Below are 25244 nucleotides of genomic sequence, written 5' to 3' on the forward strand. Positions count from 1 at the left end.
ATACCACGTAAGTCCTCACTAAGGGGGTACGGTCCGGATGGGATTTGAACACCGGTCCTGAACAGAAATATCTTATAGATTTAAAATTAAAGTTTCATTGCAAATAACCGAAAACTAAGCACCTTCCTTCAACAGTTACGTTACTTCAACGTTACGACGTTGTGTTTGAAGCAATATATGCGCTTCAAACACAACGTCGTAACGTTCATTTCAAATTATGTAACTATTTTTCGAACCTAACTTGCTGTTCGAATCTGGCTTCGAACTAGCTCTTTCTCGCTCATTTTCGTTCCGCACAGGTTTGACAGCTGGCAGCGCGTGTTGTTGTTATTGTTCTTCGTTATCAATGAAACGAAAACAGTTTTTGCTCAGAGTTGTCCGCTTTCCTGCTGCTTTCGGTTCGGTAATCTGTTAAATGTGCTGCTGGTGAAAGTTTTTGTTTGTTATCACATTCCCTGAACATAACAGTGTGAAAAATACTCCCGCTCAAGTGATGGAATCTTAAAGTAACGTCTTGTGATAGTGCATTCGGATTTGTCTGTGTTTTTTTTCCCTGTGCATGTATGATCAATGTAGATAACGCAAGTTCTGTGATCGTGTGGGAATCGGAGGAAAACCTTCAAAGGAAAACCTGAAAAAGAACGGCTTGCGTGTGTGTATTCGTTCTTATCGCACTTTCATCCTTCTGTGTCTCGTGAGCGTTGAGGTGGAAAACGTGACGTGTTTTGCTTAGTTTTACCCTATGCACACACATACACGCCTAGTGGAGCATAGTGCAACGCTAGACGCTTGGAATGCATGATGCAGTACAGGTGCATTCGTCACTGATACAACAGCAGCGCACGACTCGAAAAGTGTTTGTGGCAGTGTAATCGAGTCATCGTCATCGGTTGCTTCGCATCGTACAGGTTGCTTCACAGCAGACGAATCGCAGTGGGGGAATTCATCCGGGAAAGCAAAGTCCAACGGCGCGCACTGAACCCTAAAAGAATAAAACGCGCCTCCACCGTCGGGACCATCGACAGCGACAGCGATAATGATAAGCCGCAGTGCGGAGCATCCCCGGAATTGTATTTGCTTTCAGTCGTGTGCCAGCCGCGTGTAGGGAAAGACTACTGCACGCTCGTCATCCATTCGTCCACTACTCGTCATCACCACCAACACAATGGAGCAACAAACGCAGCAACAGCAGCAACAGGAACCGGAATGTTCCATCCCGCTAACAAGTGGCGCCACTTGTTCCGAGGAGCAACAGAGCTTGATGCTGTTTGACACGCTGATCGAACTGTGTCGCAACAATATCAACTTTTTCGAGAGCGATGAAACGGAAACCGGTTTACGATTGCACGGAGCCTTTGTCGGGCTGATCGATCACATCGAGATGGCCAAACCACTCGTCCGAACGGTGCAAGATTTCATGCACGAGTATGACTTCGATCCGAGCGTACCGGGCAACGGGTTCCGCAGCTTCCTGTACGTCGTGGAGTGTTGCGTGAAGACGGCCCTCAAGTTGGCCCGTTACGTGATGGAAAACCGCAGCACGATACTCTTCCGGAAGGCACTGTACGTGAAGGAGGTCGAAGCGTACAACCATCTGATGGCCAGTCTCTGCACCTGTTTGCAGCACGCGCAAACGTTGCGCGAATGGACCCGCGAATCGGGCGACCTGTTCCCGGACGAATCGCACTCGGTCGAGGAGCTGTTTGCCCGTGGTGGAATTATTAATCAGTACTGTTTTTACGGACGCTGTTTGGGATTTCAGTTTTGCGATTCAATTAAACCGCTGCTCAAGTTCATATCGATTGGTATGGCGGGATTCTCCGAGGGTTACTATTCGGAGGGTGGACGCATCTCGAAAGCAACCAGCCTGATGTACACGAGCACCAAGTACATGCTCGATCCGGAACTGCGCGCCCGTCGGATTGTGAACATTTCCCAAAACTCCAATGTGGACTTTTGCAAAGCATTTTGGTTTTTGGCCGAATCGGAGATGATGCACTCGCTGCCATCGTTCGTCGGCTTCAAGGTGAAGGTGAACCGGGTGATAACGATCCCACCGGAACCGATACAGCTGAAAATGTGTGGCGGCGAACCGACGGAAGAAGACATCTTTGTGGACATTCCCATTCCGAAGAGTCACGGTGGTGCGGCCCCTATCAAGGCACGGCTTATATCGGCCGTCAAGCGGAAGGGCATGATTGGGGAGCGAAGCAACTCCCAGCGCAGTACCATCTATCCGGCATCGCGTGGACTGCTGTTTCATTGTCACGGTGGTGGCTTTGTGGCACAGAGCTCGAAATCGCATGAATCGTACCTGCGCGAATGGGCCGTCTCGCTGAACGTGCCGATCCTCTCGATCGATTACAGTCTTGCCCCGGAAGCTCCATTCCCGCGTGCGCTCGAGGAAGTGTTTTATGCGTACTGTTGGGCACTGCGCAACTGTGAGCTGCTGGGAACAACGGGCGAACGGATCATACTGGCTGGGGATTCGGCGGGCGCTAATCTTAACCTGGGCTGTGCAATGAAAGCGATCGAGCTGGGTATACGTCGTCCGGATGGAATCTTTATCGCGTACTGTCCGGTGCTCATCAGCTTCGTACCGAGTCCGGCACGGATGCTTTGCCTGATGGATCCGCTGCTTCCGTTCGGGTTTATGATGCGTTGCTTGAAGGCGTACGCGTGCCCCAGTTTGGAGGTGTTGGAGGAGAATCGGAAGCGTCACGAGCAGCGACAAGCGATCGTAAATGCTGGGCAGCAGATGAAAAACAATAATGTGACTGTAATGGTACCGGGCAGTGAGAGGAAGGAGGAGCAGGATAAGACGCCGGATCGGTCCGATTCGGGGGATGATAATTCGATGTGGGAACAGCTAAACAGCGCCAACACGGTACAGGTGAGTCGGTCAATTTCGCATGCGCAGTGAAGTAAAAGGACTGAAGTGTCCTGTTTAATTCCTATGAGCTGGCCAAGCTATAAGAGCCTGACGAGTCTAATTCGCTCAAATTCTCTGTCCAAATCCTGATTTTTCTGAATATCCTGAAGAATTTAGCGTTACTTTTTGACAAAGTCGTTGCCTCAGAGGCATATGTGAGTACTGGAACTACAAATGATCTATACGTTCCCACATCCTAGGTTGTCGGTTGTGGAATGACTTGCGAAGACAGGTAGCTTACTAAAAATATTTAGCCGTAAAGTATATTGTTCGAACAGAGCTTAAAAGAGCTCGGATTCCGCCCAGTTTTTGTCATAGTCACAGTCTTGGACTAAGTGTTTTGGTTAGCGAAAGATGATATGCTGAAGATCGCTGAAGATCTAGATATATGCGTCAGTGTAGCTCTCGAATCTCGCTTGAAATTCTGAAGCTATTACACTGCTTAGTCCTGCAACCGCTGCAGCGTAACTTGAACATATCATATTAGAAGGCACACACAAACAGCAGACACACATTCGCAAGATCCTCTTTTGCCTAACCTTAAGGTCAGTCGAACCACCACAGATAATAGTACCGCAGCATGTTCGTACTAATCTGAATGAATTCTTCCTGATTGTTTGACCTGCGTTCTCCCTGTTTCTTGATAATTCCTGTGCCGTAATTGCTACCTCTCCGGTTCCCGGTTTACCCTCGATAGCTGATAAGTATTTCAAAGTGCGATTGAATCATCACGGAAACGGTGTCGAGCGCGAATCCAGATGTGTTGAATCACTGCTCACTTAGCCATGACGTCAAATATCCTTCACCGGATGCTTAACTTGGCCAGTACGAATAAGTTGATGTTATTTTTGGGAAATCAATAAATCGCTCACACCTTCTTTCTACGGGCGAATGATGTAATAGCATTGCATTGATGTTACGGATCTTGTTTTGGGATGCTTCTCAAGAACAAGGAAATTTCGTAATCAAGTTCGTTATCGCCTGTTTGTCTTGTGTGGCGTTTCTTCAGCAAAAAAAGCACAAAGGAAGGAAACCTGCTAGCATGTTGTGGCTGCAAATTAATAAGAATCTTTGCTTTACTCTTCCCGTTCCCGTTACAGCTTCAAAATCAGCATCTCAGCCCGGTAAGCGACACGGCTAGCGATACGCTGGCGCTCAGGAGCCAATCGCTTGGGAACACTATCGACATCATCAGCCCGGACGAGAGCAACACCATCACTTCGCTGGAGGAAGACTCACAGCCCATCACACTGCAGCAGGTCAATTTGAATACGGAGCGAAGCAATGTGACCGTGGTGGACGATTTGGATATGGATATGCCGAGCGACATTAGCTCGGAGCAGAACACAAACCAAAACGTTTCGAACTTTATCAATAGGTTCGTTAGAGGGGATGATTTGAATTGAAGGGTATTATTACTTGAGATTAAACTCTACTCATTGCAGCTACGTCCTCGATACGACTACCAATGCTGCTGGCGAGCTGGAACCGATCCTTCGTCCCGTTTCTCGCTCCCAGTCGGAGGAGAACATTGTGCTGGATATTGGCCGGGAAGCGATAAGCGTACAGAATCTACAGGAACGGTAAGATGTGGAAAAAAATCGAAGGAATCCCTTTTTCTAACTCCTATCGCTTCCTCTCCGCAGTGTAACGACGGCCGCAAGTAATTTTGTGAGCAAAGTGTCAAACACGTTCACCAGCATAACGGCTTCGAAACCGATCGCTACCGGCGGCGGTTCGCAGAATGAGCTGCAGACGAATCTCGATGCACTGATCGCTCGCAGCCCGTCCGACGAGTTTATCTTTCACGTACCGAAAGATTCCCACCTATCGCCGTACTGGACTTCTGATGAAGTGTTGAGTCAATTTCCACCAACAAAGATTTTAGTGCGTATCTGCTCCTGCTAATTGATCCAGATCCTTCTCTTGCGCTTCTATTTTTTCTAATCTGTATCCTGCTTGTGTCCCCCAAAACAGACCGTCGTTCTGGATCCCTGTCTGGATGACTGTGTGATGTTTGCCAAAAGACTGAAGAGCTTAAACCGGTCCGTTTCGCTTGATATTCTGCCCGGATTGCCGCATGGCTTTCTGAACTTTGCTACCGTAAGTATCTGGTTGCGTGTCCTGCTCTCTTCCTTTCGCTTTAACACCAGCTTTTGTATTCTTTGCAGATCTCCAAAGAGGCTCACGAGGGTTCAAAGCTGTGCGTGCAGCGTATTGCCGAGCTGCTCGAGGTTTCGACCACACTCGACGATCCGGGCACCAAGCAGGGCTGCTGTTAGCAAAAATGCTGGTAACGCTGCTGCTCGGTCGGCCGGGTGGCACGTGCGTACGATGATAGTTTGTTGACTGATGATATAAAAAACGTTCTTTTGCTCAGCCAAATTTGGAACTTAACCAAACTAAAACAAAAAAAGAAGAAAACACTAGGCAATTTAGTTGTAACATAAAAAAAGGAAACCAAACTTGTGATCCGTTAACCCCCCAAACTCGTAAAATCGTCCAGAAGAGTGTACCGTTGAACCCAGAACCGGAAACATGTGGACCTAAAATAGCGGTTAAAAAGGCGGGAGCGCCAACCGTCCTTTTGAAGCATTGTAGCGCGCCCGCGCGCACACACACACACCGATTGGCCTTTACTCCCTGTAACATGTTGCATTGTGGATTTTTTTTTACGACGATGCAGCTTTACTATTATTGTTGCACATTTTGCAATCAGCACCAAACAAACACTAATACTGGAAAGGAAAACCGTCTCAGTGGGAGAGAGTGCGCGTGTGCCCGCGTTTGTAAATTATTGTCTGCCTTGTCTTTGCGCTTACCAAACCTTACCATATAGTTCGTAAAACGTACACAAACTATTTGATCGCTTATACCAACTAATATTACAATATTGTAACGGTTGTAGGATGGGGAAATTAATTTACAGCTCAATAGCAAACCCACTTATCGGAGAGGAATTTTCTTTTCGTTTCTTCGTTTGTTATTTAAAGTCGAATCTCGGTTCACGGTTTGTTACCAAAAACGATATTTAGCACTCTCGGGAGGGAGAGAAAAAAAGGAGGCACGCAATTAACGAATTTCTACTCGGTGGCTATTATGATATTGTGAAAAAATTATGGCCCCCTCCGCAAAACTCCAATGATTAGTGTATTTTAGGATAGAAGGTTAGAGCGCGTCCAATCGCGAAAACTAACGTCCGTTATAGCTTGTTGTTACCACACATCACGTCCGTTGCCAGTAAATACTAACCTTGAATCACACCCGAACGTCCCGCAGAAAGGAAAGTAAACAGTCTAATCATTAGCATATCTAATTACGGTTCTTTCTCTTCAATTACAATCAATAGATTCTGTTCCAAAGACTGGATTTTTTCCATACTATCTAGGTGATACATACTTGCGTATATTTAATGGGTACATTACTACATACATATTAGTAAACAATCACTATTTTTGCTCGTATTAAGACAAACAAAAGAAGAAACAAATCCGGATATGTGTGTTGTATTTGCATCACAGAATTTAAACTCTCTGTATGAGAAAGTATTTTGTGTGTAAGAGTGATGAGACTGGGTGGAATAATTAATGTGTTAAACTATAATATCTATCATTCTAAACAGGAGTCTTTTTTCTTCTCGTTAATGTGATGTATTTCAAAACTATTTTTCAATTTTTACACCATTTCGGAAACACAACCATGGGTACTACCATCACACAGAAATGGCAAACACAATTGTTATTAAAAGAAAAAAGAACGGAAAAATACTCAACTTTCAGTGGATTGTAAGGAAACGGTACCTACATTTTGTGCGAAATATATATATATATATATATTTAATGTATTTTCTCAACGGCAAACAATGATGGGCGGTTGCTTTTAGAATCCGACGGGTGTGTGTGGACACGGTTTCTGAAAGAAAGGTTCAAAGTACGTTTGTTTCCCAGTAGAAAGAGAAGATCTATTTTAGGTACTCCTTTGTTCGTCTAACAAACAAAAACACAAATCATTACGTTATATAGTGATAAACTTTATTCGTCCTAAGGTAAGGGTTTGTTTAGATGTGTGTTTTGCGTCGAACGTTGTGGTTCGAACGATTCGGGCAGCAGTACAGCAGTGATCGATGGTTCGTTACACGTTACGTTCCTATTTCGCTTAACTATTTACGATGAGAGTACTCTACAAACAGAAACACGAACAAATTCGCTCACAAAAGCGGGGAGACCGTCGGACAGCAGCGTTTATCGGGGCGGACATTTACAACCACTCTTATAAACAACCTTCAACATGTGGGGGTGGGTGAAATCGAACAGATGAGACACGAAGAACACAAGATGCACGGTGCGTAACAAGGCGAGGATGGGAAAAAGGATAATTTTGTGGGGGACGATGCTCTCCCGTATCAAAAGATCGTTCCATGTTCCGTTTAACAAATAGAACGAATTTGCTTTCCGTACAGCGTGACACTCATCAGCATCATCGACCAGCGCGCGCGATAGTTCACGCAAGGACACGGGCCTGTCCACCGGTTTATCGGTTCTTTTCCGCTGCCTGTGGCGTTTGCTGTGAGGTCGAATTTTGAATGCTCGAATGATTGTTAACGTTGGCCGGGGCAGCACCGGCCGGAGCCTCATGACTCTCGCCTCCATTAGCAACCTCGTGCTGACGGTGATGTTCCTCCGCTTCGGAACTGTGATGATGGTGCGCGGGATTACTGTTCGCTGCGGCGGCCGCAACCGCCGCCTTCTTCGTAAGCGTTTTCTGCAGCACGTGCGCATCGGCCGGTTCGATCCGCTTGTAGTAGTGCTGTTTCGTTTCCACGATTTCGAACCCGAACCGTTTGTAAAACTCGATCGCACCCTTGTTGTCCACCTTGACGTGCAGGAATATGCTGTCGAAGTTACCGTCCCGTTCGACACAGTTCAGGATGTGCTGTACCATCACCGTACCGATGCCGAGCCGCCGGTATGGATAGAGACAGCCGAGCGTCATAATGTACAACCGGCGCATGTTTTCCGACGTATCAATACGGGAGCAGACGGCACCGACGACGACATCGTTGTAGTAGGCCAGCTTCGCCAGCTCGCCCGATTCGAGCACGTCCAGGTAGAATTTATCGTTGTACGATACCGGCAGCACGACCGTGTTGATCTTCTTCAGCTGCTTCAGGTTGTGGTGCGTTACGTCGCCCAGCTCGATGTTGGCCCGGGCCGGAGCTTCTCGCGTTAGCCTGTAACACACGCGGTTGAGGTTAGATGCACTGGAGCGGTCTAGTTCCCGGACGTTGGGTATCGTTCAGCACGGATCGGTTATATACTTACCGAGTCATAATTGATCTTGCGCAAGCGGGACCACAAAAGAGACGTACAGGGACGAGGACACACACACACTCCGGCAGGGATTCACGATAGATTCGGAGCCAAAAATTGGCACGGACTATTTTCTTTTTCCCGTTCCGTTTTTTGCTCGGGCCGATTAGCAAGAAAGCAAAATTGGTAGCTGTCAGTATGTGGTTGACGTTTCGGCTCGGTTGTCAGAATTGTTGGCAAGTGGTGAGGCAAGCCAAAACACGTTATTTTATTTTCCTCCTCGGAAAATAGTATTTTTCTTAAGAAATTAACACAAAAAGCGTTTGTTCGTTTTATTCTGAATTAAATGGAAGGCAAAACTAATCGAAACAGATAATGAATTACACAAATGCAAAATTTGTTGTCGTATAACCTTCTTCAAAGTTTATCTCCTAGCTAACAGCTGTCACTAGCCTTTGTTATTCTGTGTGCAACTTCGAGACGGAATAGAGAGACTGTTTTTTTTTTTGGGGCACCAAGAAAAAAGCATCGTAATTACTACTTTTTGCGCTGGTTTTATCCAAACTATAGTGGGTCAACTGTATCGAACCAGTAAAAAGCAAGAGGTTTCAAAATGGGAGCCGTTTTGGGGCTAATTCCAGCGGCCAGTGTGAGTATGAGTAATGTAGCAATGGAGCATCGGAGCTTTGCTTCCATATCGATTTTTTGTGTTTTTTTGTTGCTGTTAGCTCTTCAAGGCCGATGAAGCAAGAAAAAAAAAAGATGCTTCCTGTCCGTCTTTCTTCCATAATTTGATTAGCGTACCTGTACAATGTTTTTGGAAGAGATGAATCATCCTTGTTCCACTATAATGCCTTTTCTTTACATCTTTTTTTCTTTCCTCCAGCTGGCCTGCTGTTGCACGGGAACGGCCTGTTCGTTGTGCTGCTCGCTTTGTCCGTCCTCGCTCAAGTCCAATTCGACTGCCACTCGGTTCATGTATGCACTGATGCTGGTGCTCGGAGCAATCGTAGGGGCCATTATGTTAGCACCAGGGTTGCAAGACTTTCTTCAGAAAGTACCATTCTGTGCGAACTCTACATCGAGCGCATCGAACATTATACCCGGTGGGGAAACGATCGATTGTAGCTCGGCCGTTGGATATCTGGCTGTGTATCGTATCTGCTTCGCACTGGTTTGCTTCTTCGCTCTATGGGCAGTAATGATGATTGGGGTGCGTTCGTCCAAGGATGGACGTGCTGCACTGCAGAATGGTTTCTGGGGCATCAAGTTCATGATCGTCATCGGCATTGCGATCGGTGCGTTCTTCATCCCAGAGACAGGGTTCGGGCCGACCTGGATGTGGGTCGGTATGATTGGTGGGTTCGCGTTCATTTTGGTGCAGCTGGTTTACATTATCGACTTTGCGCATAACTGGGCTGAAGCTTGGGTGAGCAACTACGAGGAGGACGAATCGCGTGGATGGTTTGCGGCACTTTGCTGTGCCACCGGTGTGCAGTACGTGCTGTCGCTGACCGGTGTTGTGCTGCTGTTTGTGTACTACACCCAGTCGGATGATTGCGCGCTGAATAAGTTCTTCATCATCTTCAATCTGATTCTGTGCATCGCTGTGAGCATTCTGTCGATCTCGCCGAGCGTGCAGGAGGTTCAACCCAAGTCGGGACTGCTGCAAAGTTCCATGGTGACGCTGTACACGATCTATCTGACCTGGTCGGCCGTTGCCAACAATCCGGACGCCGAATGTAATCCCGGATTTTTGGGCATCATTGGGGAAAAGTCGAGCAAGGTGCATTTCGACAAAACGAGTATCGTCGGCCTGATCATCTGGCTGCTGTGCATCCTCTACTCTTCCATGCGCTCGGCCAGCAACGTTTCGCAGTTTTCCGATCCGGAAAAGCAAGGTAAGCAAGTACACCGGAAGAAGCTGGATCATCGCTTGTGAATGTATTGCTTGTGTCGATGTTCACTTAACCTTCTTAGTTAGCGTAGCCAGAAACTAACTAACACCACCTTTTTTCCAACTTGTCTTTTATGCTCCTTTGTGTGGATGTTTTGCGCACTGTCACGCTGAATGTATTTGTACCATGTTATCTTTCTGTTGAACATATTTATCTAACGGATACAAGATCTTACAGCAACTCTTAGCGACGATGGTTCGAGCGGTGCCCGTGGCAGCGAGGTACGAGACAACGAGGAGGAAGCCGTCGCATACAATTGGTCCCTGTTCCATATTGTTTTCATAACGGCCACCCTGTACGTGATGATGACGCTTACCAACTGGTATCAGTAAGTATTGGAAAACCCTATTCGGAACCGCTTTCTGTCAAGTCTTAATATGCGTTACTGTTACACTTACCTAGGCCAAACTCTTCCCTCGACACGCTGAACGCGAATGCTGCTTCCATGTGGGTAAAGATGGTCTCGAGCTGGATGTGCGTGGCACTGTACGGATGGACTATGGTCGCTCCGATGGTACTTACCGACCGTGAATTCAACTAAGCTAATCTATCACTCTTCGTTAGCTCCAAAATTATTACTCAGCTAAATCTACCCTTCTTTTAGTAGTAAAGTAATGTATTGAATGTGATATGAATAACCTTTTTTGTGTGGAGAGTGAGGGCGAGATTAGGAATGAACCGAGACGAGAATAGGAACGAACGAATGAGGAAACGAGATACAACTTTCAACTAACATTAATTCTATATTTTTGTTTTCTGCAACAACATTTGGTTAGAATTTTTTGTTTCGATTTCGTCAATGTATTTTACATGGCGCCGCGCAGCCGACAATTCAATGTCCGTGGATGCGTACGAAAGCGTGTGCGTGTGTGTGATAGTGTATCATACATGCATCAAACTTACTGCAAGAAGCCCGTAAATATGGCGTAAACTTTAAACCCCATCAATAAACAAACACTAGTGACACGTTGGAAACCCAAAAAAGGGCCAAACTGAGGCTTATATCTGGCTGTGTATCGTATCTGCTTCGCACTGGTTTGCTTCTTCGCTCTATGGGCAGTAATGATGATTGGGGTGCGTTCGTCCAAGGATGGACGTGCTGCACTGCAGAATGGTTTCTGGGGCATCAAGTTCATGATCGTCATCGGCATTGCGATCGGTGCGTTCTTCATCCCAGAGACAGGGTTCGGGCCGACCTGGATGTGGGTCGGTATGATTGGTGGGTTCGCGTTCATTTTGGTGCAGCTGGTTTACATTATCGACTTTGCGCATAACTGGGCTGAAGCTTGGGTGAGCAACTACGAGGAGGACGAATCGCGTGGATGGTTTGCGGCACTTTGCTGTGCCACCGGTGTGCAGTACGTGCTGTCGCTGACCGGTGTTGTGCTGCTGTTTGTGTACTACACCCAGTCGGATGATTGCGCGCTGAATAAGTTCTTCATCATCTTCAATCTGATTCTGTGCATCGCTGTGAGCATTCTGTCGATCTCGCCGAGCGTGCAGGAGGTTCAACCCAAGTCGGGACTGCTGCAAAGTTCCATGGTGACGCTGTACACGATCTATCTGACCTGGTCGGCCGTTGCCAACAATCCGGACGCCGAATGTAATCCCGGATTTTTGGGCATCATTGGGGAAAAGTCGAGCAAGGTGCATTTCGACAAAACGAGTATCGTCGGCCTGATCATCTGGCTGCTGTGCATCCTCTACTCTTCCATGCGCTCGGCCAGCAACGTTTCGCAGTTTTCCGATCCGGAAAAGCAAGGTAAGCAAGTACACCGGAAGAAGCTGGATCATCGCTTGTGAATGTATTGCTTGTGTCGATGTTCACTTAACCTTCTTAGTTAGCGTAGCCAGAAACTAACTAACACCACCTTTTTTCCAACTTGTCTTTTATGCTCCTTTGTGTGGATGTTTTGCGCACTGTCACGCTGAATGTATTTGTACCATGTTATCTTTCTGTTGAACATATTTATCTAACGGATACAAGATCTTACAGCAACTCTTAGCGACGATGGTTCGAGCGGTGCCCGTGGCAGCGAGGTACGAGACAACGAGGAGGAAGCCGTCGCATACAATTGGTCCCTGTTCCATATTGTTTTCATAACGGCCACCCTGTACGTGATGATGACGCTTACCAACTGGTATCAGTAAGTATTGGAAAACCCTATTCGGAACCGCTTTCTGTCAAGTCTTAATATGCGTTACTGTTACACTTACCTAGGCCAAACTCTTCCCTCGACACGCTGAACGCGAATGCTGCTTCCATGTGGGTAAAGATGGTCTCGAGCTGGATGTGCGTGGCACTGTACGGATGGACTATGGTCGCTCCGATGGTACTTACCGACCGTGAATTCAACTAAGCTAATCTATCACTCTTCGTTAGCTCCAAAATTATTACTCAGCTAAATCTACCCTTCTTTTAGTAGTAAAGTAATGTATTGAATGTGATATGAATAACCTTTTTTGTGTGGAGAGTGAGGGCGAGATTAGGAATGAACCGAGACGAGAATAGGAACGAACGAATGAGGAAACGAGATACAACTTTCAACTAACATTAATTCTATATTTTTGTTTTCTGCAACAACATTTGGTTAGAATTTTTTGTTTCGATTTCGTCAATGTATTTTACATGGCGCCGCGCAGCCGACAATTCAATGTCCGTGGATGCGTACGAAAGCGTGTGCGTGTGTGTGATAGTGTATCATACATGCATCAAACTTACTGCAAGAAGCCCGTAAATATGGCGTAAACTTTAAACCCCATCAATAAACAAACACTAGTGACACGTTGGAAACCCAAAAAAGGGCCAAACTGAGGCTTATTTCTGTCTGCCGGCGGCTAGCTCGATCCGTTCAACCGTTTTCTCCCGGCCAAGTATTTCCATCATTTCCGGCACGGACGGACCTTCCTGCAGTCCGCTCAGTCCCGTGCGTAACGCTTTCATCAGCTTCTCAAATGCAAGATGGTTCCGTTCGGCGAATGCTTTTATGAATCGACTCAGTTCGGATTTGTTAAACTCCGGTACGTCTTCCTCGGTGGCCAGGTTTTTGGCCAGCACGGCTAGTACATCTGAAAAGAGGCGAGCAGTAGATTAGCAATAGGCATATGAAGTTGTATAAGATCACCTACCCGAATCGACGATTTTCTCTTTGTTTGGTTTAGGCAACACCCACAGGAAGGACAGTTTGTTTTTGACGAGATCTTGCAGTGAATCTATCCGCGGCAACGACCAACTCAACACATCCCTTACGTGTTCTGGATTGAGCTGTAGATTTTTCACCTCTTTTGAGAACTCTTTCCGTACCATTTCCGTCACCTCGCGTACGATCCTTTCCGCTGCCTCGGGATCATTTTCAAGCTTGTACCGTATTTCCGCCCGATTAAAATGCTTCAACAGTTCCGGATTTAGACGACTAGAGTTGGCGTTAATTTTCTTCAGATCAAACTGTCTTATCAGATCGGTCAGCTGTGGTGCTTCGATTTCGAGCAGTTCCCTGCCAAAGCCACCACCACTTTGCGTTATGTAGTTGAGTAGGGCCTGGGGGAAGACACCGTTGTTGCGATAATGTTCCAGCTGCACATCCCCTTGCCGCTTGCTTAGCTTCGAACCGTTCGGGTTCATGATGAGTGGTAGATGGGCGTACTGTGGTGGTCGCCAACCGAACGCGTGGAACAACTGTATATGTTTGGGGGTCGATATTTGCCATTCAACACCCCGCAGAACGTGCGTTATCTTCATGTAATGATCATCGACCACATTCGCAAAGTGGTACGTCGGATAGCCATCAGATTTAATGATTACCGGATCACCTTCCTGCTGTGCGATAAAGTACACGATCTTGCCGAAAATTAAATCGTTAAATTCATCCCCCTTTGAGTCAAGCCGGAAACGGATGCAAAATTTGTCATTCTTTGCTAACCGTTCCGCAATCTGACCCGGCGTTAGATGGCGACATTTGTTGTCGTACTTCGGCACCTGGCGCAGCCGAAGTGCTTCTTTGCGGAGCAGCTCCAAACGACGCTCGGTACAGAAGCAATAGTACGCTCGGCCGTCTTCCATAAGCTTTTTCACTTCACGCTTGTAAATGTCGTACCGCTGGCTTTGTGTGTACGGACCGTGCGGTCCACCCTTGTAGGGGTCTTCGTCCGGTTCGACGCCGGCCCATTTTAGGTCGGCGTACAGCTTCTCGGCTGCACCCTCGACGAACCGTTCCCGATCAGTGTCTTCGATGCGCAATACGAACTTTCCACCGTGTGCCTTTGCGTACAGATAGTTGTACAGTGCTGTCCGTAGTCCTCCCAAGTGCATGTGTCCTTCAAGAGAGGAGTTTTACATTTACAAAAAACCCTCCAAAAAAAAAAAATCCCACAAATACCTGTTGGACTAGGTGCGAAACGGACTCGAACTTCCTGCTCATTGCTGCTGCTCGCTTTGCCACTGACCGAAGGTTTGCCCGTTTCGCTGGACGGTTTATCACAATAAAGCCGAACACATCCTACCGCCGGCGATGTCCGAAGAGACGAAAGCAACCCCACTGGAAGACACGTTTTTCGCAGCGAACCAGAAATTACGTTCATATCGGCGGCACTACAGCAACACGGTCATGCCGTTGTCCGGGGTTTTTTGCGCGATGGTGATGAAATTCCTTGTTTTGATTTGCGCTGCGCTCGCACACGCGTTTGACGTTTCACCACAAACAAACAACAATTGCCAGCAGCGAGAACTGTCAGCACAAGCAGACGTCAAATATCAGCTGTTTTTGCTGTCACGCCAGGATCGGTGGTGGTGTTTTATTTCCAGCCTTGTTGGCTATTTTTCGTTTTGCAACAATAATAATAGGCAGGAAAATTGCGAGCGTTCGTGTAACAAGCATGTGGCGAGGAGTTTCCCAATCAAAACGGTCACTGTTGTAAACAGTACACTCCCACACGGGCACGCCTGAATAGTGCTGGAAGTTTGAAAGTAATTTCCCGTGTTTCCTGCGTGTGAGTGTGCATGGGTAACGTACCATTCCAAAGAAGCGTAAAGTTAGTTCCCCACATTCGAAAGTAAATATCGCGCGCTACAGAACAACCGGATTGTTGTTCCATTTGCATCGCACACGGCTAGCAGCAATAGAATACAATCGATGCGTCTGTGAGTGTCTCCCGTCACGAACCGTCCTTCAGTTGAAAGTGAACCACCATGAGGAACTACGTGCCAGACATAATCATTTTGTAAGTAAACCCCATCTCCCTTCACTTTTTCATATTGAAGCTCTAACTCTACAGCTTTTCACCTCTATTCTAGGTTTATCATAATCGTAACGATTACAATCGTTCGATTAGTGTCACAAATTCTTCATGAAACGCTCAGTGATGGACCAATACTCGTCCCGCCACCGGCCGAACCCATCGTACCAAAGCCAGAACTGTCCCTCAGCCAGCTTATCGATCAGAAATCGAAAGAGTACTCATGGCTGCTCCGGTTGTCGGTGAACCTGTTCGGCTATCTTTGCATCTTTGTCCCGGGCGTGTTGATCTACAAGTATGCCAAGCGCACCAAGTACATGGAACGCTCGGAACGGTCGCATCTTTCCGCCCTGGTAAAGTTTTGTTTCTCTGGCTCCGGCACGGATAGTCTCGATCGGCCGCTAGATGGTCAGTCCGGCAGCTCGAAAGGAGCGGCCAGCAAACGCACAACGGCACAGGAATGTGTGCTGCTCGGGTACTGTCTCGTCGGGCTGATGGGATCATACCTTACCTGGGGCGTGCTGCAGGAGAAAATCATGACCCAAGAGTACGAAGGACCGGAAAAGCGCAAATCCCATTTCAAAGATTCCCAGTTTCTGGTGTTCTCAAACCGGGTGCTCGGTTTCCTGATTACGGCCGTTTATCTGGTCGTCAAGCGCCAATTTCGACACCGTGCCCCACTGTACAAGTACTCCTTTGCTTCGTTTTCCAACATTATGAGCGCCTGGTTTCAGTACGAAGCGCTCAAGTTTGTCAACTTCCCCACGCAAGTGTTGGCCAAATCGTGCAAAATCATTCCGGTGATGATCATGGGGAAAATTATTTCGCGCAACAAGTACGAATTTTACGAATATCTGACGGCGGTTATGATCTCCGTCGGTATGATCTTTTTCCTGACCGGGTCGACCGATGAATCGAAATCGACCGCCATGACGACGCTGACCGGCGTGCTGCTACTTACGTTCTACATGATCTTCGACAGCTTCACGTCTAACTGGCAGGGCGAGCTGTTTAAATCCTACTCGATGTCCTCCATCCAGATGATGTGCGGGGTGAATCTGTTCAGCACCCTGTTCACCGGGGCGTCCCTTGCGATGCAGGGCGGATTCTACAGTTCGCTTGTGTTTGCCGTCGATCATCCGAAGTTTGTGATCGACTGTATCGTGCTGTCCATCTCGTCCGCGATCGGGCAACTGTTTATCTTCTACACGATCGCCACATTCGGTGCGGTGGTATTTACGATCATCATGACACTGCGGCAGGCCATCGCGATTCTGCTGTCCTGCCTGATCTATCAGCACCGGATCTCGTTCCTTGGCGTGATCGGTGTGCTAATCGTGTTTCTCGCCATCTTCCTGCGGGTGTACTGTAACCAGCGGCTAAAGGCAATCAAGCAGCGGCATCAAACCACGGCGACCGGTAGCGGCAAACCACGCATCAATGTGTAGGGCGTGTGCTTAAGCAGCAGTAGCAGCAGCAGCAGCAGCAGCAGCAGCAGCAGTATCTGATTTGCATTTTTCGAATTTAGTTCGTTCGTTGTGTAGACACAACGCGGTCGCATACGTTCAGGAGAGTAGACGTTAAGAGATAAGATGTTTTATTTATCGACATAGGAAACGCGTTAACAGTGAGGCAATTTATTGTGTAGACCACTAGCCAAGTAACAAAAAAGGCAAGAAGCAACAATACGATACGCTTGAATGCTTGTTCTTACCAAAAATAGAAGAAAACCAGTAATGTAACAATCGATGGATTGTGAATCGTGATCAATATGTGTGTTGTGTAGTGTTTGAATGGCGATTAATAAAATACGCGAAATAAATCATTTACTGTGTGTGCGATTTAATGAAGTAATTATAAAGAAATAGTTTCGCATTTTAGCACATTATTTTCAATTTATTTTAGGAAATAAAAGCTTGTCGGTGATAAGTATTGGAACATTATTTTCATGTCATGCCTTTCCATAACGATGGTCACAACAATGGTAATTTCATTTTAACTGCTGAGCGATTTATAATGAAACGCTAGAGGACGGTTCTTCTCCCGAACCCATAAAAGCCACACGAGAGACACATGGTGTGGCACATTGGTAGTTAACAGGTGGATAACATGATAAGACCAAAAGCATGGATATGGACGTTACAAATAGGAGCAATATGTTTGGTACTTCAGGTATGATTAAGAAATAGAGGATAAAGGTTTTAAAGCGGTAATCGTATTAAAAATTGTGTTGTCACAAATTAACAGGAAATCTCGGGACAAACAACGCCAAAACCAGTAAAGGTAGGGATAATTTTGTTGCTTTTCTTGCTCTTGAAAACCTCGAGAAGTCTTGGCGCGCAATTTCTGGCAGATCGTGATGAGATTCAATACCAGCACATGCCGTGTGGAAGAGCAAGCCATGTTTGTTGCGTGTTAATCTGCTTCTTATTCTAATTCTCTTTTCCTTTTCTTCTTAGAAAGCTAATCGTCTAGTCATTATGGACTATGAAAAAGTTGGAACTGCGGTAAGTAGTGAAGCTATTTCACAATAACAGAACAGTCTCAACATTATTCTTTCATGTTTGCGCTTTCATTTTTCTTCCAGAACACTCAATCTTCCGCTGCTGTACGTGTGCAGGTAATTATGATAATTGTGCGTAAAACGAGCCATAACTTAAACGCTTCAATGTGTTGACTTTCCACTTTGCAGACTACCACGACACGATCGGCTACTTTAATGGTATTGTTGTGAATCGGAATTTTAGAATGATGCATATTTTCTAATGGCAATACCTATTCTCTCAGGTTGGACCTGTAGGAGGAGTGGCATTGAAATCAGGTGGAGTTAATCAGGTAAGGAAAGGTTGAAATGTAATTAGTATGAAGTCTAACGAACGCTTTTTTGCCCTACATAGCAAATCGCATACAGTGGAGGATTCGTACCATCAGTTGAACCGAAGGAGTGTACAAACTGTTCCACCGATGTAGTGTTTGTTTGGCCGGACATTAACTATGAAGATACCAATATCACTTGGTATGCCAACTTAAGTTACCCGGACTATTTGGCAGTGGAAACGGCTTCGAATCTGAGTAGTAATTTGAATGCTTTCTCTCTGATGTTGGTGATAGGATAATCTTTTGCAACTATAATTTAATATTTTAGCAAACAGCATAGTTCCATATGATGATCGGTTGGTACCTGTTGGAAACGTGACGAGTCGTCCATTATCACTGAATGGTGGTACTGTCGCGCCGGTTCTACCTATCGATGGGAATTCAATAATTCCAATTCCAATCGGCATTCCACCTCCGTCCCCAAGCGTTTCCGGAAACCAAGATCTGCTAGGATCAGCTGCGGCAACTTCCTCATCCACAACGCCAGCAAGTGTACGGTCCACGACAAAGCGGCGTGTCAAAAAGACTCGTTCTACCACCACCACTACAACGACGACGACTACTACTACTACTACCACTACGACCACCCCTCGACCGAAGCAAAAAACGAAAAAACCCAAAAAAGGTAAAAATGGTAGAATCCTTAACGAAATGGAAACCACCACAACTACCAGTGCGCCGAAAACTGCTGGACAGAAGGCAAAACGAGTCCGTAAAACCACTACAACGCTCGGCACAACACCCGGTACGAAGAAAGTGGTAAAGGAAAAGAAAAAGAATGTCGAAAACTAGATAGGGAATCCTTACCATCCTTGAGGTGACTTCCCGTGATTACTACACATACTACACCACAAGCGCAAGCTGCTTGCGTGCTTGTATGAATGAAAAGGGAAGAATAAAGTACTTTAATCCGTACCCTAGCTAAGGGCAAAGTTGGGTGAATATTCTTTTTTCTGGAATTGCAAAAGCACACTCTCCTTTTTAAACAATTTAACATCCCGTGCTGAACAAATAAGAAGGTTGTGGTAGAGTGCCGTGGGTTCGCTTTGACCTAATTGCAGGCATTACATTACTGTTGCTAGCTTTCAAATGTTTTTTCCACATGAAGTTATTAAAATAGCTCATTTTTAGGGTGGGAAATTGTTTCAAAATGAAGCGTATTCCTTTTTTAATCTTCGAAGTAGGGAAAATGAAAAACTGCACCTAGGAATTTGGATAAACCTTGCATTTCATGGTGATGAAATCCCAATCCTTTAATACAGTAAGCATGAACAGAAACTAAGGTGATACCGGCATGGAGTTGAATATTTTGTAGTGTTGTCTTGATTGGGGGAAAGATTCAGAGGATTCGTTTTTGGATTCCTTAGACGACGAGATCTCTCTGATGGCCCGGCTCTTTGACGGTAAACCGGGTAATAAAGTTTTTGGGACGACTTAAATCTTTTTGTAGGCGACTAGGTCCCTTAGATGGTGAGACCCTTGAGAGGTAAGGCATCTTGTGGGATAAAGTTATTTGAATCAAGAGGTGGGACTTGGATTGTGAGGCTCTTTGAAAACGAGGACGGTACGACACAATTATAGGCTTAAGGCCGATAAATTCTCTTAGATGGCGAATCTCTTTGGACGCTAAGGGCGTTTGATAAACAAAGTTTTAAAAGATTCTTGTAAGATAAGCCAACTTGGACGACAAAGTTCCACAGAAAATCAGGTCTCTTACTGAACAAGACCTCAAGGACGCCGAGGTGCCTTAGATGGCGGGGCGTTTTGAATGGTAAGGGTTATTGAGACTAAGAGATCCTTGAACAGTAAGGTCACTTGGAAAATTTTAGACGAATATATTGGACGACCAATTCTCTTTGCAGTTGAGGGTACGATATGGATCTCACCGGTGAGTGAGGCAGTAGGACGGTAGGGTAGACAAAGCACTAGTGTCAGTTTTTCACACAGTATGACCTGCTATCGATTCTAGTCCCGGCTGTCTGTCGATAAAGACTTCACCAGCTGATGTTTCAGATGTCTCAAATCATTTGAGATATCAAACAAAATAAGAGCATATAAGCAGATCTTACTGTAAAGAAACACTATTCAGATGAAATTCCAGCCATGGATCAACAGCGTTACCGACTTCTTAAGAACATGCCTTTGCTCTCGAGGAACTTTGTTACGCTAGTAATCTCCAAACTGTCGAACAATTATCATTTTAGAGGAAAAAAATAATAATTTCATCGTTCAAAACGCCATCATAATTATGGCACACTACCATATTGCGAACCCTCACGCGAGGTGTGGATGATTATTTTCGTGCCGAGAAAATAAAATAAGAACACCTACAATAACGACACTCGTGTTCGTGTGGTGAGCCTCTCCACTGGTTCGTGCAGATAAGTACCCATAATCACAATAGTAATGGTAATGACAGCAAAAACCAGCTGATGAATGTTAATAGTTGCAATTACAAGGCGGGACAACCTACTCGAGAGAGAAAGTGTGGCCCATTAGGTGCGATGCAAAAAGAAAACAATCGTTTGCAGGATTCGGTGAATAGAATAAAGGTCAATAAAAATACGCTTTATGGATGTAAACTTAAAATCCATTTTTAACAGTATAGTAAGAGTCTTTTTATTACGCCAGTTAAACTTGCTAAACCATTGTGCAGCAAAAACACTAAATCACGATAGTTCCAATCCCATGACTTCACTTCAGACGAGCATCGGACATGCCCTTGATTGGGATAAACTTAATTTCCTATCAATTTTTTCCCATTTCCCCGATACGCTTGATTGTGCCGACGATGATCGAGCGCGGTGCAATAGAAACAAGCTCTATTTTACAGCATTCCTTTAGTCATGTCCTTTTCCGTGAGCCAGCAGCACACAGCACTTCACGCCAGGCGTGAGGCGAGTGAAAAAGCACTCGTAAAAGCATGCAATTTACGAGCTGCGATCTTCCCCGAGCAGATTGTCCCAAATCGTCGTCTCAGCTCGAAGCCCGGGTTGGCATCTTCGCGTGCCGGTCCCTATCAGTGGCCATGCATTCCTTCTGCCGGAAGTGCGCGGCATGTTGCTCTACTTTCGCTCCGTTATGCTTCGATGCACGGACGAGCGGATGCACACGTCCCGATTGCAAGTCCTTCCTTTCCCTCCTCGCTGGGTCCATCGTTCTCCGGTCCATAGTAACGTGGACCATAGATACTATTCGGTTGATATAATGGGTACTGTTTTATCCATTTCAAGCCACATTCAACCCATTGTTACACTGACTCACATCCACTGAGTGAATGGATCCAAACACCAGCAGGGTTCGGTACGCTTTGCTTTGGTTTTGACGCGAAAAGAAAATAGACAATCTCAACCCGGTTTGTCGACCGTCGCTGGGAATGGTCGTTTAGTTTTTGTGTGTGTGTGTGTGTGTGTGTGTGTGTGTGTGTGTGTGTGTGTGTGTGTGTGGCAAAGAATCATTTCCGTATCGTTGGTGGACCAGTTTGTGTTTTTATATCTCAACACAACACAAAAGAAATGCTTCGTCATTTGCAGCTACCAATTGCAACAAAGCGCAACAGTTGAGATGTCGAAAATAAAGAATGTTTCTCGCTTAGAAAAAACCGAGCGAAAAAAAAAACAAAGAAAACGCTTCAGTGAAAGGAAACTTTTCAAATCTCTTTGAGCATCTCAGTGGAAGTGGTAAAGTTGTGGTTGGATAGTTTTCAATTTGCATTTGCCAACCTGGTCGGGAAAGGGAGAAGGTATCGATGGAGGCGCCCGGTTGTTTGTAGGAAATAGGAACACGGAAAACATTCATTGTAATGAAAAGTTTGCACACAATAGCCAGTGATCGGTGATGATAGGGGGTGGTGTGGTGAGATGCGATGAAGTGGACAGGCAAAGTGGATCTTTTTTTATTGAAATTGTTTTAATGTTTTGGTCCCGGATGAATTTCAACTTGCGGGATGAAAGCAAAAATGCGTTAACAGTTTGAACTTTGAAGTTTCGTGAGAATATTAAACATCATCGTTTGATTTGAATGGAACTGATTGCTTTTGTTAAACTAGAATTCAATTACAGTTTATAAGGGAACAAGTTAGTTTGTTGTTTTAGGTATAGTTTCTTGCCTTTTTTAATTTTTCGTTGAAGTTAAAGATTTGTTGCCGTTTAATTATTTTACAATAAAATTCATAACTACCATTAGGATTTATCATGAGTTTACTTATTATTTGGATTCAGATTCTCAAGAAGACTTGTGTTTTCTGATTTTTTTTCGTCTAACAACTAACTTTTTAGAATAAAAACTTTGTTATTGGTACGATTACAATTTTTTTTCAATTTATTCTTTAAAAAATATCAATAGACCATTAATTTTTGAGTTGTGCTATGTTAAGATCGTGTGAATTGTAGTACATCAGCCGTGTGCAATAAATCTTTACTGTAACAAATGTAACAATGTATCAAAACAAATTGCCTAAATTTGGGCGCTGATATTGAATCTAGTCTTGCCCTTCCAGGTCTGGAATGCAACACATAAATTTTCAACTTTATGACCTCCAGGATGTCTTTTTCTATTGATAGACGAGCTCTAAATACAGAAATCAGCTGCGCTTAGCCTAAAAAAGACATATTAACCAAGGACCAGTTAGTTCATAATAAGATTCCATTCCTTGATCGTGTAAAACAGCTCTTTGTCCAACAAATTAATCATTAGATTTCCGCATGGCTCAATTATTCGCTCAGTTTAAACGTTTTTATGCAATCAACGTTACACACTTTGAATTGAATTTTTCATCATATCCCCAGTCAGGGACTTGGATTTCCAAAACCAAAAAACAGTTCTTCTTCAAGCCCAAACAAATCATTTCTGTATGTCATCAACATGTTTGATTCACGATTACTGCTTGCTTCATTTTTGTGTTGGTTATGAAATATGACCATGCTGCCTGTGCAGCCCCTACATTCAACCAATCAGCATAAAAAAGTCAGTTCGATAATAATCAGTGTTGAAATCGAGAAGCTCAATATCGAACGAACAGACTGTCATCATGGATCGTTTGTTCCAGCTATCAAATCATCCGTGGGACTACCCATTACCTCCGAACTCATATGCAACGAAATGAGCTGAACCGGACCGGACCCTCCGGTGATGACTTTTTCTTCTCACAACTTTCATTTCTTTTGCTTTCCAGTAAAATACATACGTCCCGTACGGCTTCAGCTGCTTGCGCCCAGTTTCCAATCAATGTCATCCCATTTCGAATGAAGTGGACATGCATATTTTAGAAGCAAAAAGACTAGCTCACGCTCGCTCTTTCTGTGCAGCTCAAACCGGATCCGGGTGTGTATGTTCAGTGTCACGAAAAAGGGAAAAAGGGTTCGAATGAATTGTAAAATTCTCATGACTCATGACAAGGATTACAGAACGTACGGATTACCACCGTATGAAAACTCGACCACATTCGGTGCTTTGTTTTTCTTTCTAGTATGCATGTTCGGAAAATGCTCCAACAAGTACGTAAATCGAATTTGATCACTGAAGTACGACCATCGGCCATTACAATTCCCGAGAGGAAAGTTCATCCAAAAATAAGTGCCATTTGCAGCAGGTGAACGGAAATAGAAATGGTCATGAAAACACACTTATCGTCCGAATTACCGAAACACATAAATAAGCTTTCCCAGCTGGCGAAAGGCTTCCTCAGGGTGCCGTGTAAAGGGGTACCGATTTTCGATTCGCCGTCGATTATGATGTAATGTCAGGTATCCAGTGTACCGATAGACTGGCAGGTCAATTTACTGCAGGGATAATCATATTTTCGGTAACTCCGGTTCTCCTGTGCCGTTCGTGCAATGAAGTCCATTAGCCTAACACAACCTTACCTGCAGAAGGTGAAAATTGGTTGTGAGCTTGAGGTTTGATTTTCCCTGCCAGCAGCATCAGGAAACCTTCTACGCGCGTGAAAACGAACCACTTTTGGGAGGATCGAAGTTCAATAAACCGAACCGAATGGAAAGATAAATAATGCTAATGGAGGATTGTATACGACACTAGGGGTTGTAAAAGAAGGCGGAAAATTCGCGGTAGACCTGTAACAGAAACAATAATTCGTCCAGTGAACGAACAAACTTCTTCTTGGCGCGGTTGGATTCGGCCATTTTTTCTTCCCCGTTTCCCATCCGTTTGTTTGATCGACGATGCTTTCGCCTGACAGCCTGCCGATTGAATTTCGCGCCTTCTTCCGTTTTGCGCAGTAACAGCCGAAATAGAAATGCGGCAAAACCCAATAACTCCCAGGAAAGTTGGGAAGATTTGCGGCACTAGGTGGATTTGTTGGTGGGCTTTGCAGACACAACACGCGGGGAGGTTATTTTGTTGAGCGATGATTTACGGGTGGGTCAATGTTTTGGAGTGGAACTTATGTACTTTTCGCCTTACTTTCTGTTCTTGGGCCGTTTGGTTTGGTAAAGGCTACAAGAAGAACGAATAGGGAACATTCCACACATTGTGGAAACGATTTGCTGTTTCGGCTGTTTCGTGACATGGCAGCAAGTGTCGACGCGTTCTGGCGTTAGTTTCTTTCAACGGGAATTTAATTAAAGCAAAGGAGCTTCGAATTTTTGTGACACTTAGCTTCAAAAAATCAAGGCATAGAAATTATTTGACGGTTTTTTGGGGTGTTCCAAAGAGAACGTCCAAAAAAATAAGACGAAATTAAGAAAATATTAAATTTCAGAACCTCTTACCTATATATAAGAGCATTGATCTTTCACATTGTTTCTCACAATCAAGCGTAATAACGAAGTTTTAAACGTGCTTGAAAATGCTTAACATACTTTTCAGATCCGACAGCTCTTTCAAAGGGATGTTTGTATATAATAATGCAAATCAATCACCTTTTTTCACAATCGTTATGTAGAATACATGAATGGAAATCAAGTCATAGTAACAAAA

The 25244-nt window shown here is 45.1% G+C and overlaps 7 protein-coding genes across 8 annotated transcripts in view; 5 read left to right on the plus strand and 2 right to left on the minus strand.

The window, feature by feature from the left end:
• The first annotated feature begins 1165 nt into the window (after window positions 1-1165).
• LOC126557057 (hormone-sensitive lipase) lies at window positions 1166-5238 on the plus strand. The gene is made up of 6 exons (XM_050212701.1): window positions 1166-2893; window positions 4033-4310; window positions 4378-4515; window positions 4579-4819; window positions 4910-5035; window positions 5104-5238. Exons 1-6 carry the CDS (start codon window positions 1166-1168, stop codon window positions 5212-5214), a joined length of 2622 nt encoding a protein of 873 aa, XP_050068658.1. The 3' UTR covers window positions 5215-5238.
• Window positions 5239-7462: 2224 nt separating this feature from the next.
• The window catches only part of LOC126558945 (probable N-acetyltransferase san), a 103495-nt gene continuing 85713 nt past the window's right edge, over window positions 7463-25244 (minus strand). Inside the window, exons 2-3 of one of the 2 annotated variants that reach the window (XM_050215037.1) lie at window positions 8254-8278; window positions 7463-8162 (exon numbers count right to left, since the gene is read on the minus strand). In XM_050215037.1, the coding sequence (XP_050070994.1) occupies window positions 7463-8162; window positions 8254-8261 (708 nt within the window). In that variant the 5' untranslated portion in view covers window positions 8262-8278. Of the gene's footprint in view, window positions 8163-8253; window positions 8288-25244 lie in introns of those variants that run through there. The other variant, XM_050215036.1, reaches the window with a different exon arrangement.
• Window positions 8803-10741, plus strand: LOC126559823 (serine incorporator 1). The gene is made up of 4 exons (XM_050215997.1): window positions 8803-8890; window positions 9128-10142; window positions 10368-10527; window positions 10602-10741. Exons 1-4 carry the CDS (start codon window positions 8855-8857, stop codon window positions 10738-10740), a joined length of 1350 nt encoding a protein of 449 aa, XP_050071954.1. The 5' UTR covers window positions 8803-8854; the 3' UTR covers window position 10741.
• On the plus strand, window positions 11045-12560 carry LOC126560027 (serine incorporator 1-like). The gene is made up of 4 exons (XM_050216187.1): window positions 11045-11048; window positions 11197-11961; window positions 12187-12346; window positions 12421-12560. Exons 1-4 carry the CDS (start codon window positions 11045-11047, stop codon window positions 12557-12559), a joined length of 1068 nt encoding a protein of 355 aa, XP_050072144.1. The 3' UTR covers window position 12560.
• On the minus strand, window positions 12988-14786 carry LOC126557656 (probable glutamate--tRNA ligase, mitochondrial). The gene is made up of 3 exons (XM_050213509.1): window positions 14576-14786; window positions 13329-14513; window positions 12988-13268 (listed from the first exon to the last, which is right to left on the minus strand). Exons 1-3 carry the CDS (start codon window positions 14775-14777, stop codon window positions 13018-13020), a joined length of 1638 nt encoding a protein of 545 aa, XP_050069466.1. The 5' UTR covers window positions 14778-14786; the 3' UTR covers window positions 12988-13017.
• On the plus strand, window positions 15317-16879 carry LOC126557918 (adenosine 3'-phospho 5'-phosphosulfate transporter 1). The gene is made up of 2 exons (XM_050213830.1): window positions 15317-15416; window positions 15490-16879. Exons 1-2 carry the CDS (start codon window positions 15385-15387, stop codon window positions 16877-16879), a joined length of 1422 nt encoding a protein of 473 aa, XP_050069787.1. The 5' UTR covers window positions 15317-15384.
• LOC126560028 (uncharacterized) lies at window positions 17541-19100 on the plus strand. Its single transcript, XM_050216188.1, has 8 exons — window positions 17541-17603; window positions 17679-17714; window positions 17891-17938; window positions 18019-18051; window positions 18124-18153; window positions 18219-18266; window positions 18329-18506; window positions 18589-19100. The coding sequence occupies exons 1-8, from the start codon at window positions 17541-17543 to the stop codon at window positions 19098-19100; spliced, it is 948 nt and encodes a 315-aa protein (XP_050072145.1).

Source organism: Anopheles maculipalpis, chromosome 2RL (assembly GCF_943734695.1).
Source record: "Anopheles maculipalpis chromosome 2RL, idAnoMacuDA_375_x, whole genome shotgun sequence".
NCBI classification, from domain to species: domain Eukaryota; kingdom Metazoa; phylum Arthropoda; class Insecta; order Diptera; family Culicidae; genus Anopheles; species Anopheles maculipalpis.